The 19,763-nt window shown below is 33.1% G+C and overlaps 1 protein-coding gene across 1 annotated transcript; it reads left to right on the plus strand.

Moving 5' to 3' along the window:
• Positions 1-9,871: 9,871 nt before the first annotated feature.
• Positions 9,872-11,152, plus strand: LOC125808578 (DNA-directed RNA polymerase subunit alpha-like). The gene has a single exon (XM_049488254.1). It carries the CDS (start codon positions 9,974-9,976, stop codon positions 10,985-10,987), a length of 1,014 nt encoding a protein of 337 aa, XP_049344211.1. The 5' UTR covers positions 9,872-9,973; the 3' UTR covers positions 10,988-11,152.
• Positions 11,153-19,763: the final 8,611 nt, after the last annotated feature.

The following is a 19,763-nucleotide window of genomic DNA, read 5'->3' on the forward strand; positions in this document are numbered from 1 at the left end:
TAGGTACTTTACAATCTTTAGCTAGATGTCCTAGTTTTCGCAATTATAACATGTACATTCTGTTATTTTCTTCTTTGGTCTAAAAGGTCTTTTTGCTTTAGTATTTTTTATATAATATCTTCTTCTTGGTCTTTTATACTTATATTGAGATTTATATTTTTTATATTTCCCTGGTTTCTATATTTCTTTTTATAATAACTATCATTACATCCGAATTGAGGTGCTATCTTATCTGTACAAAATGCTAGGTTTTTAATTATTGTTTTTTCCATTTTTATCTCTTCTCTATATTTTTCACATATTTCTGAATACCATTTTTTAAAATATCTTATTCTTGCTCCAAGTGTATCTTGTAATCCTGCTTCATTCCAGTCTTTTATTATTTTAGAACTAAATGGTTCTGGTAATTTTGTAAAATATAATTTTATTATTTCTTTTGTTTCTTCTGTATACATGTGTATTCTTCTATATAACACATATTACATAAAGCTAATTTTAACATTAAATTCCTATTTAATTGTTTCTCTTTATTTTGTTCTTCTACTTCCGTAGTTGTGCTACTGAATTCATTTCTTATAGCTATTTCATATTTATCTAATATGTCAATTGGTGTAGTCGCAATTTCTCCATCTATTTTCTTATTATTTCTTAATGTTTTTATACTTTCTTCTGCTAAATTTTGTAACCATAATTTTACTATTCCTATAAGTGTCCTTTCTATATATCTTGGTACTTCTGTCATTCCAATTTTGTTATCTATTAGTTGTTTTGATATCTATCCTACCCATAGTTGTATTGTTTTGTTTATATCCGTTACACAATCTAAATCTAAAAAACCATTATTTCGGGATGTTGTAGATGGTGTCCATTTTTTGTTCAATCTTTTATTCCATAAACTATCATATCTGTCAGATTCTTCATAACTAACTGTGTAATAATTAGGACTTAGTGTTTTCGGGTTTTTTACTTCAGGTGTGCTTGTACTTGCTTTATTTTTTATTTCTTCCGTATTTATTTCTATTGTATTATTGATTGTTTCGGTTTCTCCTATTTTTTCTAATAATTCTGTATATGTTTCACTTATATCTGAACCTTGTTCTGAGCAGTTTTCTATATCAATATTATCAATTCTTATATCTGGGTTTTCTTCTTCTTTAGTTAATTTTTCTTTAAATTTTTCTATCTCTATTTTTAATTCTGTTTCTATTTCTTTTTCTTTTTCTTTTTCTTTGGCGACATATAATTCTTTAAGCATAGTTAATTCTTTTTCTAAGGCTATTATTTTATCATTTTTTACTTCTTCGATCTGCTGTATTTCTAATTTTGCTTGTTGTTTTATCGTATCTATTTTTTCATTTTCTCTAGTTATTCGTACCATTGCAGTTAGACTATCTTCTAATCTTACTGTTTCTTTTTCTATCATTAGATATAGATTTTCACCTATTTTTTTATACCTTCTTCCTAAGTTTGAAAATATTATCTTTATTTTTAATCATTTTGGATTTTCGTAGGTTTTTTCTTCTATAGCTGAAATGACCCTAAATGTCATTTTTGGAAATTTTCATAAAATGACCATTTTACCCCTCCCGATAATTGCCCCGAGTCCTAATTGTCGTATTTTCGAAGTTGGTTTGAAGGAAAATTGATGAAAAGTTGAGTTTTTAAGAGTTAAAATTTGGTTAAAAGTGCTACTTCGAGTCATGTGGAGTTTCGAGACTCGAATCAGATTTTTGTCAATTCCAGCAGTTTTAGAATGTCGAAATGGGTCTATGAAAATTTACGGAGTTGAATTGGGAGTTAAAACGAAGATTTGAGGTCCTAAGTTGCTAAAATTGTGAAATTTTGATCAAGAGTTGACTTTGGTCAACAAACGAGGTTCCGGTGCTCGAAATGGAATTCCGAGGGCACCGTTGGATTCAGGGGGTGATTCTAAGTCTAGAATGAGTCTTGGTTGAATTTTTAGAGTCCCCGAGTGCGTTTCGAGTTTTTGAGCCTAAAGTTAGTTTCTTGACGCCTTATCGGATACAGGGTTAAGGAGACCTCGAATTCAAATTCCGACGATTTCATTGAGTCCGAAATGTCATTTTCAAGCTAGTAGCATATTTGGTTTGTGTTCGGGAAGTTGCAAATGAGTTTTGGGTGAGCTTTTAAGCTTCTTGGATGCTTTGACATTATTTCAGCAAATTGTGGGAACTAAATGGTTCATTATTAGTTTTAAAGGTCGAAAAATTATTCCGAAGGTTCTGAAATTTTGAGCATGAATTATAGGACTTATCTGCAAATTTTGGTGCATTTTCGCTAACCCGAGATTGGACTTTTATCGCAAATAAAAAATAATTGTTTACCGAGTAGAAATGATATTTGACTGGGCAAACGAGCATGAAATTGAGCTCCGATTGAACGAGCAGGTCCGTATCATTATTTAAGACATTTACAAAAAGAATCGGGTCATTTCACTATCGTATGAGGAAATTACGGCCTTTTTAGTGAAAGATTAATTGCTGTTTTTCTGGTGCATAACAGCCATGTACTGTTATAAAAATCTTAGACTGTGTTCATTTGGTATTTTGAGCATATCGGGAGTTCTAGAGATCGGAATGGAGTGATTCTTACGGGTTTCTTCTTGAATTAATATGAGGGTTAGTATTAAATCTTCAATTCGACATTTTTCTGATAATTTCTTTATCTGGTTTTTTTTCCCTATCCGTAAATCTCTTGGGAAAAATTGGAGTTTTATCGATTTGGACTCCCTTTTTGATGAAAAAGGTATATTTATGATCCTTATGTTATGGGTAAACTGATTTTAACATAAAATTATTGATTCATCAATTATTTTCATCATATTAGCCGCGTACAATTTGGACTTTCCCGATAAAGTTAAAGTTTGATAAATCGAGAAATTCAAGGTCGATCTTAACTCCGTTTTTGATGAAATTTTATATTTGAACTTATCTAAGCATGGGTAAGATGTGTTTTCAAGAGATATTTCATTTTCGAGTCGGGGTTTCGGATTCGAATATTTTAGGCTTCTTCAAGAACGTGGATTTTCCTTAAATTGAGTTAGTGAATTGATTTCAACTCTGTTTTCAAATTGGTTTTCACCATTAGCTTCCAAATACTTTAAGGATCATTTTACATAAAAAAATTCCAGATTTGGGTATCGTTTTCCGGTATGAGACTTTTGGACCGTTTTGCCCTTTTTCCCTAAATTTCTTGATTTTGGTGTCATTGGACTCGAATTGTCATTGTGATTAATTGTTTGAGTAGATTATCGTGATCCAAATTATACTCAGAAAGGAAAGACTCAAGTCAAGTAACTTTTGGAGTTCGTATTAAGGCAAGTGGCTTCCAAACTTTGTAAAACTCTTAAACTACGCATGACTACTTTCCTAATTGTGTTGGGGAGTAATGGGGATTGAGGATGAGTTTTATTTGTTGATTGAAATTATTGTAAATGAAAGATGGGGAATGAAACGAGCTAAATGTGTTATATGAAACTTGAATTTGTTGAATAAGTCATGTGATAACTGATATTGAGGGGATAGAAGAGCATGAGTAGGCTATGATTGATACAGACATTGTGATTGAGACAGGTGATGTGTAATGCTATGATGTGGTCGTGATATGGTTGTGATTGAGACAAGTGATGTGTAATACTATGATGTGGTCGTGATATGGTTGTGATTGAGACAGGTGATGTGTAATACTATGATGTGGTCGTGATATGGTTGTGATTGAGACAGATGATGTGTAATACTATGATGTGATCGTGATATGATTGTGATTGATGACACATGCATATTCATTATTCATCCCATGTGTAAACTATCTGTTGCATGAGTTCTGAGACATTGATATAATGATGGATGGATATGAGACACAGTTGAGACTAGCTCCGGCTAGAGATATATGAGATGGACTAGCTCCGGCTAGCGATTTGGATGCCGATGGGATCCAATTCCGACGGTGATACATGGTCCATGTGTGGCCCCCATGGGTTCTGATTTGGGTATTCAACGCAGACTGATTACGTCAATAGATGTGTATCGTAGGACAGACATGCATCACGATTACATGGCATAATTATTGCATTTTGCATCGCATTTGCCTTATCTTTGTCTGTGATGTGTGGATTGTATCGGTTTACCCTTCTTATGTGGAATTTGATCTACTTGCTCTTATTTGTTGATCTGAGGTTGATGAGATTATACTGTTGGTTCTGGCTGTTGAATATGATCTGTTTAGTATAGGTTGGTTGGTTTGCTGCTAGATTGAAGTTTCGGTGGTTCGATTGGGTTTGAAATGAGTTGTTTGTAGCTGCTAGGTTTGCTTAGTTTAGAGTTACTTTTGAGTACCTGTGGTTTTCGGTACTCATCTTTGCTTCTACACAATTGTGTAGGTTGACAGCTCTCTCAGATTCAGCTTAGTATTTTCTTTAGCAGATTGAGCTTCGGGACATACTCGAGAGGTAGCGGTTCATTCCAGACATGCCCTTGAGTTATCTTTACTTTCAGTTTTGTTCTATTCGAGAACTATACTCTGAGACTTGTATATTTTTATTTGAATTCTGTATTTAGAGGTTTGTACATGTGACAACCAAATTCTGGGTAGTGTTGAGTCTTAATTAAAGTCTTAATTAAAGTCTTCCGCTTATTTATTATCTTTTATTCTCATATTTCTACTTCTCTATCATTGTGGTTGGGTTAGGTTGACGTGTCCGGTGGGAAATAGACACATGCCATCACATCCGGATTTGGGGTGTGACAAAATGGTATCAGAGCCCCAGGTTCATAGGTCTCACGTGTACAAGCCAAGTCTAAGTAGCATCTCGAGGATCGGTACGGAGACGTCTGTACTTTTCTTCGAGAGGCTATGGTGACTTTTAGGAAAAATATTTATTACTTGAATCTCTATCGTGCGTCCTTGGTCCGATCTAATTCTTATCACTTCACTCTGTTCTCTCTCTCATTGTAATGACTCGTGGTTGGTCCTGCGTGGGTGCGAGTTTAGGTGTCATCGCGTGATTTTAGTGTTAGATCTGGTTTTGATGCGGAGGTGATAGGCTTGTGGAAAGGAAGTGTGATCAGACATGGAATTCTCTTCGAGACGAGTGAGTAAGGTTGTGGCCAAGGGATGTGTTTTGATTTTATAGTATTGGAAGATGAACATTTATTAAGAGACTTCAGGAACGTCTTAGTTCTCCGGTCATTTATTCAACAACAAGAATAGTGCTTGTGTGACTTATACGACGAAAGTGGCTAGACAATGAATAATGGTGTAAGTAAGAGAATGACTATGTTGAGAGTGCTGTGACTTTGGAAACTACAGTTTGTGAAGTTCATCATAAGGGAGTAGATTGCGTAGTATATTATGATGATGAAGTTGCACCAACCAAAATCAGAAGTTTTACGGTGGTTTTATAGTGTGGGTGTATATCATTACAGGGTCATTGTACGGTGACTACGACGGTACCCGTGTTATCTTGGTTAGGGTTATGGGCTATGTTGCTTCTGCCATCGATCGGGCTTACGAAATTGTGCATATCATTTTCGGCCGAAGACTGAAGTGCTTTGGTAATGTTTTGCAACTATTTAATGAGTGTAAATGAACAGGTTGTTTGAGTACGACCTTCTCAATGAATCTGATGTCTTCTAGTGGTGGATTTAGCGATTGTTCATGATGTGGTACTAGTGATATATGGAAGCGGAGAAATCTGAGTTGTCAGCTGTTTCACCTAATCGGGTCGGAAGGTTGATGTTGCATTCTCGATTGAGAAATCAAGTGGTTGTTACTATGAACGCTTGAGTTAAACATTAATTATAAGGAAAGTTATAGTGGTGGATCGAGTGAATCGATCCTGTCTTGTTTCTAGGACAAGGTACGACCCTTGGGTGGTCATGATTATATTGGGAACTAATGACTTCATGATGAGTCAAAAGAAATGGGCAACAATAAGCCATGGATGAAGAAAGTTTTAACAAGTATACTCGTGTAAGGGCAATTAAGGATTTTAGCGAGAAGGTATGATTAAAAAGGAATCGGGTTGGTTTTGTCAAGATGTGGGTTGGCAAGGTAAGAGAAGATTGGTTGTATCAACTTTTTAGCCATTGGAAGGACTTTTGCATGGTTTGAGTTGTAGCAGTTAAATACTTGTGATTGTAGAAGAGTTCGATGAAGTTTCATTTGAGAAGTTTGACTTAAGGTAAAAGGTAATATGCGGTGGATGTTTGGCCAAGAAATTATAATGATAAATGATTTACGGGAAGAACAAGAGTCTTGCGCGATGGATATAAGTTAAGAGATGTGAAGGAATAAGACATCACGTGTAGATCCTTAGTTTGAAGTTGAGGATTGTGTAAATTTCTGCTTTTATGTTAGATATGACAATGCAAGGTGGATTGGTTCAGCACAAATGTATGATGTGTTATCAGCTACTTTCTGAACACTTGGTATTGGTGTTGGTGGTAAACGTTGATGTATGAGGAATTCTGCTGTTTTTGAATTGGTTTGAATTGTTCAGCTTATGGTAGGTGGCTTACGAGTGTCCAACCGGAAAGACTTATAGCTCTACATGGTTATTGAGGATTTTGAACTGGGTTGATAACTCTATTTATGGAATTATCCAGACTGTTGTAACGCGTTACATATATCCTTGATGGTAAATAGAGGTTGTGTGCTCATAGTATACGGAATTATTGGAGTGACCAAGAACTGCTTCAAGTTTCGGCATGAGATATATGATGGTTTGATTAATAGTTAAAGCTGGGTAAGTAAAAGATCGCGTGTAATCGATATTGGTCGTGATTCAATAGTTCTATCTCAATGAAAAAGTACTATGACATTTAGAACTTGGATTATTAGCGATTGGGTGAGACCCATATCGATCGTTGAATGCTTCAATGGAAGGAGGAAGGACCATAATTCAAAATTTCTGAAGCAACGATGTGTTTCTAAGAATGACTGGATACTAGTGGCCGTCTGAGGGTAAAGTAACTAGCCGGTGTGACTATGATGTTCTGGTAGTATTGATATTGTTGGCTTTAATGGATTATTGTAAAGAGTATGAGAAAAAGGGATAAATTGAGTATGTCTATGATTGTTATGAGGCCGGACTGGCTGATTGTGAAGTCACACGAATGGGAAGGTGTGTTATGGACATCGTGGAAGGGATATCTTGGGTTGTTCAATTTCGGTTTTGTATATTCTTATGTGACCACCTACCTCATTTCAGACATGGTTTTGGATTATGATTCTCTGTCTATGTTCAGACGTGTTTTTACTTTTGTGGGTGGATGCCTAGTGGTGAATCGGATGGACCGATTCATGCTCTCTTGGCAAAATAGAATACTTGTGTGGGTGGGCCGATTCAGAGATAGTGGGTTCAATGTGGTATTGGGGTGGTGGAAGGTTTTCGAAAGTTCTACAAGTGTCATCTTGCTGTTGGAAAGGTATAGAGAGGCTATCGTATGTGGCTACAGTTTTTGGCTATTTTGGTATTTATCTTGCCCCTGTATGCATGGTTCAGCTAGGTGTGGTTCGATGCTTAGGTGGCCCGTGGGCCTAGTTCTTCCGTTGCTGGAATTGTCTACAATTACGGATCCTACTTTAGTGTTTTAGTGGCATCCTTAGAGGTTTTATATGCTTGGATGGGTCGATCATCCGTTGGATACTTGATCATTTCTATCTGTGGGTTAGATAAGCGTGATTATTCCAAGATGGGTGCTCGATGGATATGCATCAGATTAGTATGACTTAGACTTGTGGAAATGTGGTAATGAGAATAGAATTTTTTCTAGAGTCGGTGATGGTTCGTGTGTTGTGAGAGCTTGGTGACTGATTTAGGTTCATCCTTGATTTTTCTGTGGTTATTGATTCCGAAATTTCTCTCATGGTTACATGATTAGGGGTTTGTCATGGTAAATACGTTGTGGTTGTGAGATCTTAGATTCAGATTCAGTCTTTGAGTTAGTCGGTGGTTTGAAATAACCCTTTGAGGGTTAAGTTGTCAAGATTGATTTGGGAATCCTTATATGGATTTTTGGGATAAGGTTTAAGAATGGGTTCGTTTGGAGTAGTAATTATTGAGTTTGGAAATTTCACCTCGGGGTTGATAGCGTCGAGTATTTTTTGCCTTTTTCTACTTTATGTTCGAGGACGAACATGATTTTTAGTAGTGAATAATGTAATGACCCTAAAGGTCATTTTTGGAAATTTTCATAAAATGACCATTTTACCCCTCCCGATAATTGCCTCGAGTCCTAATTGTTGTATTTTCGAAGTTGGTTTGAAGGAAAATTGATGAAAAGTTGAGTTTTTAAGAGTTAAAGTTTGGTTAAAAGTGCTACTTCGAGTCATTTGGAGTTTCGAGACTCGAATCGGATTTCCGTCGATTCCAGTAGTTTTAGAATGTCGAAACGGGTCTATGAGAATTTACGGAGTTGAATTGGGAGTTAAAACGAAGATTTGAGGTCCTAAGTTGCTAAAATTGTGAAATTTTGATCAAGAGTTGACTTTGGTCAACAAACGAGGTTCCGGTGCTCGAAATGGAATTCCGAGGGCACCGTTGGATTCAGGGGGTGATTCTAAGTCTAGAATGAGTCTTGGTTGAATTTTTAGAGTCCCTGAGTGCGTTTTGAGTTTTTGAGCCTAAAGTTAGTTTCTTGACGCCTTATCGGATACCGGGTCAAGGAGACCTCGAATTCAAATTCCGACAATTTTATTGAGTCCGAAATGTCATTTTCAAGCTAGTAGCATATTTGGTTTGTGTTCAGGAAGTGCCAAATGAGTTTTGGGTGAGCTTTTAAGCTTCTTGGATGCTTTGACACTATTTCAGCAAATTGTGGGAACTAAAGGGTTCATTATTAGTTTAAAAGGTCGAAAAATTATTTCGAAGGTTCTGAAATTTTGAGCATGAATTATAGGACTTATCTGCAAATTTTGGTGCATATTCGCTAACCCGAGATTGGACTTTTATCGCAAATAAGAAATAATTGTTTACGGAGTAGAAATGATATTTGATTGGGCAAATGAGCATGAAATTGAGCTCCGATTGAACGAGCAGGTCCGTATCATTATTTAAGACATTTACAAAAAGAATCGGGTCATTTCACTATCGTATGAGGAAATTACGGCCTTTTGCATAAAAAACTAAAGAAATATGTAGAATATTATTTTGACAAAAATGACCAAGAACAAATACAAAAAATAAAATTATTGTGTAAGAAACTACCTAAATTATATTTTCCAGACGAAAATAAAAAAATTATATACATAGTAGAATCAGACGCAAGTGAAATAAGCTATGGAGGAGTACTGAAATACAGATATGATAAAGAAAAAATAGAACATCATTGTAGATATTACTCAGGGACATTTACAAATCCTGAAATAAATCACAATTAACATCACTACGGTCGGGCTATCGAACACAGGGTCAGAAGTGAATTACGAGTCGGACCAATCTACGAATCGAGCGAGCTCCCCTTGCATGCAATGATGTGGTGGTAAACCTCTCATTCTAATTCAGTGCTCTCCGAACCGTGCGGGTCGGTTGTTTGCGGTGGAATAGATTCAAGCGTCCGGGCCAGTAGATCCACAGCAAATAGGCGTTGACTTAGTTGCTTTTGCAGTTTATTTTAATCCCGATGTTGATCCGACGCAACTTACCGGTGATAGTCGCAGCACCAGGAGCTTTCAAGGGAGGGGGCCAGGTTTGAGCAGCAAACGCTATCCGTACAGTAGTGGATCAAGGTATGCAATGAGCAGAAGTCATGATAAAAGGTCCCGGTCTCGGAAGAGATGCAGCATTACGAGCTATTCATCGCAGTGGTATACTATTAACTTTCGTACGGGATGTAGCTCTGATGCCACATAATGGCTATAGACCTCCGAAAAAAAGACGTGTGTAGAACTGAACATTGAAGAAATCTCAAGAGAAATAAAAGATTCGATGATCTAATCAAATAATAGTACTATGGTTCGAGAGAAAGTAACAGTATCTACTCGGACACTACAGTGGAAGTGTGTTGAATCAAGAACAGACAGTAAACGCCTTTATTATGGACGCTTTATTCTGTCTCCACTTATGAAAGGCCAAGCCAACACAATAGGCATTGCGATGCGAATAGCTTTACTTGGGGAAATAGAAGGAACATGTATCACACGTGTAAAATCTGAGAAAGTACCACATGAATATTCTACCATAATGGGCATTCAAGAATCGGTACATGAAATTTTAATGAATTTGAAAGAGATTGTATTGAGAAGTAATTTATATGGAACTTCTGACGCGTCTATTTGTGTCAAGGGTCCTGGATATGTAACTGCTCAAGATATCATCTTGCCACCTTATGTGGAAATCGTTGATAATACACAACATATAACTAGTTTAACAGAACCAATTGATTTTTGTATTGGATTACAAATAGAGAGAAATCGTGGATATCTTATAAAAATGCCACATAACTTTCAAGATGGAAGTTATCCTATAGATGCTGTATTCATGCCTGTTCGAAACACGAATCATAGTATTCATTCTTATGGGAATGGGAATGAAAAACAAGAGATACTTTTTATCGAAATATGGACAAATGGAAGTTTAACTCTGAAAGAAGCACTTCATGACGCATCCCAAAATTTAATTGATTTATTTATTCCCTTTTTACATATGGAGGAAGACAACTTATATTTACAGGACAATCAACACACGGTTCCTTTATCCCCTTTTACCTTTCATGATAAATTTGCTAAACTCATAAAAAACAAAAAAAAAATAGCATTGAAATCGATTTTTATTGACCAATCAGAATTGTCTTCCAGGATCTATAATTGCCTCAAAATGTCCAATATATATACATTATTGGACCTTTTGAATAACAACCAAGAAGATCTTATGAAAATTGAACATTTTCGTAGCGAAGATATAAAACAGATATTGGGCATTTTAGAAAAATATTTCGTAATTGATTTAGCAAAAAATAAGTTTTAAATCTATTGGACTTACTTAGTGAAAAGTGAAAATAGATTGAAAAAGCACAATTTAGCACAATTAATATATCATATATTAGAAAGAAATTCATAATTAAATTGAATAGATGTATCTAGGGAGAATTCGCTTTGAAGAAACTATTCCCTAGATACACATGTCGTGTTAGTTCACAATTGAATCAATTAAAAAAATTTAAAATGAAAGAAGGTTCTTTCACCTTATATTGATTCTTTGTTCCTGCTTCAACTCATAGATGACTACCCGAGGATCACTTACTCTACTATAAGACCACTACGAGGGATTAGATTACCAACCCCTCTTTCTAACTATAACTTCAGAACAGCTACGCTTGTAGCCCGCTAAAGCAATTGTCGCAGCTCCAGCTGAAGCAATTGTAACTGCTCCGGTGGATCAGAGCTACTCGAAAACCGTGATAGGTGCTTGAGATCAGAACTGCTTACAGTAGCCTTGACCTAGTCCAATGGAAAGGGAAAGCTGAAAGAAAAGAGAGTTTCAATCCACAAATGATCCGATACATATAAAGATGCTACTTGAACTCTAAATGGGAAATAAATAGAAAAGAATAATATGCACTATATAAATGTTTCTTAGCTTTTGAACCATATATCGTATATAATAAGTTTATTGTAAGAACAGATAATACGCAGGTAAAATGGTGGATCACAAGAAAGATACAAGATTCGGTAACAACCAAAGAAATACGAAGACTAGTATTAAATATACAGAATTTTACATTTACAATAGAAGTGATAGGTACTAACAAAAATGTCATTGCAGATTACATTTCAAGACAAAGCTACACAGACGGATCTAGACAAAGAAAATAATATTGAAAAGATACTAAATACTATGACATTGCTTTGTACAAAAGTAGATAGCCTGGATAAAGAGCTACAACAAATGAAAAGTCAGCAGCATGACAGTAAATATCTGGAGCTAAGTCAATCGGAAGACTTGAAAATTCCAGAGCTAGACGGTGACGATGGGAAACACCAAAAAATCCAAACTAATAATTTGTTACATGCAGCTACAGGAAGCACCTCTGCAACAAAAGAAGAAAACAAAACTAGATATGTCAATACAAACATGAACAAAATATTTGAAAAACCATTTATACCAAAAACTCAGAAAGAACCATTATTCCTACCACCTCAGCTTAATACATATAAGGGGAGTCTAGGACAAAACAAAAAGACATATAATCATATAACCAGAGCCTATACAGAAAATATTCACAAAATACAAACTTTCTTAAACCTAAATCCCAGATCCAAAAATTCAAAAAACCCTAATGAGGACTATATTATCCAAACCCTACAAGGATATAACAAATTGATTGCACAACCAAGAACTAGCACTAATCTAGTAGGAACTTGCTATCACTATGGATTACTAAGTATCGTATATACCGTAACAGGAGACGAGATATCAATAATCCCAGAGCTACACAAAGCAGTTATGCATTATAAAAGGATCACTAAAGGAACACTATTTTATATAAAATTTTATTCAGCATCAGCTGAGATATTATATGACGACATCAAACCTATCATACAAGTGATAAAAATTGGATTGACAAGAGAGATGATAATATCAGAAAAAATAGAGAAGCAAGAGGAAATACAAAAGATAGAGATACCAGGATTCTATGCAAGAAAAAGAGTTATTGGGATAGCCACAATATTAAATGAATTATCAACTAATTATTTAAGTGGAAATTCAGTATGAAGTTATTACGCCAGAGAACAAATCATGATATATTCAAACTCTAGAGAAACCAGAGAAGCAGATATGGAAGAAATACGTCAGTGGATATTAAGTCTACTAAAACCTGAACAACAACCAACTACAAGAGCTATACGACGAAGTTTTATTTCACCAGAGATAATGACAAATTATTGCAGAACTATTGGACACAAATACCCAGACCATCAATGCTCAAAATGTTATGGAGAAGATAATGTGATTCCAGCTGTCAATCTAGAATAAAGAAGACCGACAAGATAAAGAAACAAGATAAAAAGTAGCAAAAGAAAAGTTATTTGTCCTATTATCAAAGTAAAGTTAGTGGAAGGCTTTATGTAAAGTAATAAGTAACGTGTATATTATTAGAAATGTAAAGTAATTGTAGTTTATGTAAAGTAACTATAGTTTATGTAAAGTAACGATTGTAGAGTTACTTATAGTTGTATATATAGTAGAGCCAGAAGGCAACATAAGGCAAGACTTTCTCGACGGAAAGCAAAGCCCCTTGTATACAAAATATTCTCTCAATAAAAATCTAAATTTCAAGCTAAGCTATGGATCAAAATATTGCAGATACTACACAGGTATATATATTCATGATTATGCATAGCTAAACCTATTAATTCCTGAATATCATAGCGTTGATAGAATAAGTTTATATTAGTTATTATATACTAGAATTATTATCAGATGTTTTCTAGTTTGTTAACATGAGGAAAGAAAGGAAAACTTCCAGACTATGCCATCCTAAAGTTGAAACTATAGGCATGAGAAGCCATGAGAGGAGTAAACGTAATTGAGGCGCTGTTAGGAAGAAAGTACTTTTGAAAGTACGATGTTAACAATGACGGGAAAACATGTTGAAAATAATCTAGTTTATAGTAATCTAATAAATAATATTCGTCAAGACTATGATATAAGGGAATTATATTAAAATTGTTATGTCTTATTTACATGATGAAATGATATTAGCATATAAAACATTAATTTTATACATACTTAAAAATATAAAAGTAATGGATCTAAGAAGAATAATATGGGAAAAGATATTTGAAGAAGAAGAGGAAGAATTAATGAACTAGATATGATATGAAATAGATAGAATAAATAATGAAGTCTTAAAATTTAATTTAAGTGATCTAGAAATTCAATATTCAGATTAATGATAAATCAGGAATACTTAGAATATTGGCAACAAACTATAAGAGATATTACTTTATTAAGTAATTTGATAAAAGAAAACATAGAAACATTCCAACAAACTCACGACATATAATACATAGAATATATATTGGAAAACATAAAAGAAATTATAAGATTAATACCTTTAGAAAAAATGTATTATGAACGAATTAACCTATAAAAGGGACCCATATTTTTCTGTAATAAAATTTTGTAGCTAACTATTAATTTTTACCATGAGTTGAAACTTACCGTAGCAATAATAACCTTTTAGCCATAATAAATTATTTAAAATAAATTATTATAGCTAAATAAATATTTTTGCTTCAAGTTTTAAAAAAATGTGGCAAATGTTAATGATATAACTATAGATTTATTGCTTTAATAAAATTTCGTAGCTATTTTGTTTTGTCACACGTTGAACTTTTTTGGTATAAATGATAATTATTTTATCCATAAAAGTTTAATTAAAACAAGATATTATGGTTAAGTTAAAGTTTTGTTTTGCCGTTCTAAAAAGCGATGGCAATAGTTGGTTGAATAGCTATAATTATTTGTCATGACGAAATGATATAGCCACAAATATATCATTGTGTTAAAATTTTGTAGCTTATAACTATGTTTTACCGCGGTTTAAAATGTATTGTAGCAATAATAATCTTTAGCAACGTCAAGATATACCTTTCTTGCATCTAAATATAAATAGAGTTATTAATCGTTTAATTCAATTTTACATAGTCTTAGTTGTAAGTTTCAAATATAGTTCAAGTAAATAGATAATTATATTTAATTGATTTTAGTTAATTAGTCATATCAAATTTAAACAAAACTTCACGAAGTCTCACCTTAAAATTCATCCTGATCAAGTGCTTTCATAATTATTATTTGTCTCAAACATGTTCCATTGAAATAATATATTTATCGACCTATTGTAATTAGAGGCGTTAATTATTCGATACAATTTAATTTTATATATGATTTAATTTGAATAAATAAGTGATTATAGTAACTTTGATTAACTAATTATAGAATATTTAAAGAAAACTTTAACAAGTCTACTCAGGCTGATCAAGTGACTCTAGAATTGTTATTTGACTCGAACATGTTCCATGAGAACATTATCCATCAATCTAGTGTAAATAAAGGTATTAATCATTCGATTTGATTTTATGTGTATAATTTCAATAAATAGGTAATTATATTTAACATTTTGATTCATTAATTTATCAAACTTAAGAAAAGGTTTTTCACCAAGTCTCGCTAAAGGTCCATCTTGATCTAGTACCTCCAAAATTTTATTTTATTTTTTTGAGAATTATTCATCGTAATTAGTTGTGTTAATCATATCATTCGATTCAATTTAATTTTTCAAGGGCATACTTGTAAGTTTCAAATATAACTTAAATAAATATGTGAGTGTATTTACTTCGATTAACTAATGATATAAAATTTAAACAAAACTTCAATAAGTCACACTTAAGTTTCATCCTGATCACGTATTTCGAAAATTATGATTTGACTCGCATATAATCTTTTGAAATAATACAATTATCATTCTAATTTAATTATACCTGCTCATCATTCATCTCAATTCAATTTTAAAGAATCTTACATCTAAATTTCAATTATAATTTAAATAAATAGGTCATTATATTTCAATTATAAGTATTTTGAGAATTTTAATTTTAGAAACTTGATCTATCTTTACGATACCTTTATGATATGCTATTAGTTTAAATTAATTAATAATTTTTATAAATATAATTATAACTAGTTGAACTAAGAATTAAATAATTGAATATTGTTAATATTTAAGTGTATTTATACCATTATTTATATCTAATACAAATTATTTTAAATAATACTGCATCCATTCACTAGTCACTTATTCTGAAATAGATTTTCATTTTTACTTGTCACTTTAAAATATCATAAGAGGCAATAAATATTTTTTTTCATATTTTACCCTCAACATTAAATACTTATTTTCAAAATTATTTTTCAAAACATCATTTAATACCTATATCAATAATTTATATGGTGTAGTCTGAGTACTTGATTTGAAGTTTAAGAAAATAAAAAACTTTGAAATTTGTGGTCTAATATTTTTATAGGTTTCAATTGTAGTGATAAATAAGTAGCATTCTAAATCATTGTTGCTAAATGGTCTATTATTTTCTTTATAATTCTTTTCAGATTTTGGACTATACTACCCTAATAGTTATTATAGAAGCATTAAGTGAAACTTGAAATTTATTTGGAATTTAAACTTTGTAATTTTGATCCTATAACAGAAATTCTTGTGATTAATAATTCTTATGGCAATATCCTTCATTTGTAGCAATGAATTTTTATAGTTGTGTGGCTAAATTTATATATAGATTATAAAAATATAGCTATACATTTTCACCTTTTAATTTTTATAGCAAAATAAAAATAGCTAGTATAATTTGAATTTGTGGAAAAAAAAATTAAATTCTTAGCCATGTATAAAAAATGTTTGTGGCAAATACTTCAATTCATAGCTATAAATTTCCAACTCATAAATATTATTGTCACTAGATTAAAATATAATATAGCTACGAAGTAGGAATTTTCATAGCAAACAAATAAGTTTTTTGCCACAACAGAATATATTGTGGCTACTATATAAAAGATGCTACAAAATTTATTTATCGTGGGAAAAAATTTAAATTATTTGTTATAAGTATATACTTTGTAGCAATTTTTCTATATCATTGCATCTACAATATCATTATTTTTGTAGCTATAAGTGTTAGTCCTTAGCCACAGATCATGTAAAGCCTGTAGCTATTTTTAGCCATGCTACATCTTGCTATGGAAACAAATTTTGTGGCTAAAGTGTTTAGCCACAGACTTTTTGATATTTAGATACGATGTATTTTGTAGCTAATTAAGCATTTTCTTGTAGTGATAGTTTTTTTTTTTGGTTTTCCACTTGGTGTCCAGAGCCCACATTGGAGCTCCGACTAAATTTGGATCGCGCTCTGCAGGGCCCATTCGGGGGTGGTGCTCCCAACAAATCCCACCAGTGTACCAAAACTCATGTTGGTCTTGTAGTGATAGTTGTTTGCATGTAATTGTTCTCTAAAGCCATAAACTTATTGTATCTTTCTATGTTTTTCTTCCTTTTTAAAAAAATATTTAACCTGACTTTGGTACTACTGATAAAAAAAAAACAGTAATATAGATAGAGCAGAGCAGAGGTAGTATATGAAAAAGAAATTTCTTGACGCTGACATGACTTAATAAAACTAAAATAAGGAACATCAAAGCACAAAAAAATTATTCAATGTAGTCCAATTACATAATTTAAAAAAGAGATTACAACTACAAATTAATTATTTACTTTCATATATAGACACATACGTTTGTGGCAATAATGCTTAAATTCTTCTGCTTAATCTTTCTTTAGAGGAGTATTGCTAATGCAATAGTTCTCAGTGCAGTTTTTCATGCAACTTCCAAACTTGTTCTTATCTGCAAAATTACATAGTCTTTGTGTAAGGCAAGATTGTAACGATCCTCTTAGTCGTTTTATGAATTTTACCTATTTTTTAATATTAAACCCTTTATAGTAATTTTTATAAATAATTTATGACTTGCGAAAATGAGAGTTACAAATTTTAAATTAAATTGAGTTATTTAGGTTTTATTAAATAATAATAAGGAAAAAGGGCAAAGTGCCCTACTAAATGAATGAATAAATAAATAAATGAATTAAAAAAAAAAAAGAAGGCAACTGCCCAATCGAAAACAAGAAAAAAAAATGGGGTCATAATTCATATGGGTTACTGCTGTTGTGCAGTAACGCAGTAACAAAGAACGAGGAAGCACGAACGAAAAAAAAAAGAGAAAGGGAGAAAAAGAGGGGAAATGGGAGGAGAATAATTGAGATTTTCATTTCAAAGCGTCAAGATAATGATTCTCATCTTTTCTATTGTATTTTTATGTGATTATAAACAGATTTTTAGGGTAGAAACGTGCATAATTTATACTGATTTAAGAAAATATAGGTCTAGGTTTTTAGAACAAAATCTTGATTTGGGTGTCAAATAATGATCCGTTTAGCTTAAATTTTCCATGCAAGTTTGTTTTATCATGGGTAAACATAATCTGAAAGAAAACTTCAGATTTGAATTTGATGCTCGGGTGATTTTTGACCCGATTTTCGAGCCGCAACTAAATATAGTAATATGGGTGTCATTGGATCTGTATTCTTATGAAGATTATATATTTGATAGATTGGAAGAACTTGAAGCTTTGTGAAAGGGGAAGACTCAAGTCCCGAAGTAATTGCTCGATTATTTGAGGCAAGTGGATTTCTAAACCCTTGTTAAGTGCATAGAATCGTGTGTTTCCTTGTGGTATGTGTTGGGGGAGTAATGGGACTTGGTGAAGGGTTGGCTTTTCCATATTGAATAATTCTAATGATGAAAAAGGGGTAATAAAAGACAATGTGATTAATTATTGGTGTGTAACATGTAGAGAATGGTTTGAAAGGCTTATTGATTCATGGTTGATGTTATATCACGATTGTGTTGTTGTAAATTGTGCGTTGTTGTGAAATGGTCATCTCCTCATTATTTGTGTTAACATGTCATTTGTATTGGCTCTGAGACATGATTATGATAAGTGTTATGTGATAAGGGGATGTACCATTTCGAGGGACGTGTCGCGCACCGCGACAAATACTATATTTCGAGGGACATATCGCACGTCGCGATGGATACTATATCGAGGGACGTATCGTGCACCGCAATGGATACTATATATCGAGGGACGTATCAAGTGCCATGATGGATGCATGAACAAATATGTTCCCCATGGGTCCTAGATTGTTAGACAATGGCTGTGTATCGTTGGGTCAGACATGCATCACTATATTTGACATTGCATTTCATTGCATTGCACATCTTTATTATTGGTGAACTTGATCTTGTGTGTTGCTGATTATGTGAGCGTCTTTATGTGGAACTTGTGACTAATGAATATTGAGCTTGTTGTTGAAGATATGAAATTGTTAGAGTGTTGCTGTTGAGCTGTGTGCTTTGTAAATTGTGAACTGTTAGGTTGGGCTGGTTTTTATGCAGGTTGTAGTTGTGGAGGTTCGGTTGGTGTGTAAAGGAGTACCCACATTTTATTCCTTTAGCTTGTGTTTAGAGGTTTACTTGCTGAGTACCGTGTGGTTTGGTACTCACCCCTTGCTTCTACAATATTTATAGGTTACAAGCCTGGATTTGGTGCTACCCTCTATTCTCTTATTTTCCGAGGCTTCTTGGAGATTTGTGAGCTAGCTGTTTGTCATCTCAGCGGACCTTCTTACTCCTATTTATAATCTTGTTCTATTCTGAAAACAATGTCATTTGAGACTTGTGTTTTTCTTTTGAATAAATTGTAATACTTTATAGACTTGTACATGTGACAACCATATTTTTAGGTTTTATTAAGTTGACTTAGTTATCCGCACTTGCGATATTTTGAGATTTCAATTTGTCTTACTTCCGCATTTTTGTGATATTTGGATTTTAGGCAGACTTGTCTTGGTGGGATAAGACGAGTGCTATCACGTCAATTTTTGGGTTGTGACAAAATGGTATCAGAGCCCCAGGTTTATATGTCTCACGTGTATACAAGCCTAGTCGAAGTAGAGTCTCGAGGATCGGTACAGAGACGTCTATACTTATCTTTGAGAGGCTATAGTGAATTTTACGAAAAATCTTCACTTCTTGGATCTATATCGTGTGTACTTGGTTCGATTTTGATTCTTATCGCTTCATTACATTCACTCTCACTTATAGTGATG

Source organism: Solanum verrucosum, unplaced genomic scaffold (genome assembly GCF_900185275.1).
Source record: "Solanum verrucosum unplaced genomic scaffold, falcon-dt-bn FXZP01000240.1, whole genome shotgun sequence".
NCBI lineage: Eukaryota > Viridiplantae > Streptophyta > Magnoliopsida > Solanales > Solanaceae > Solanum > Solanum verrucosum.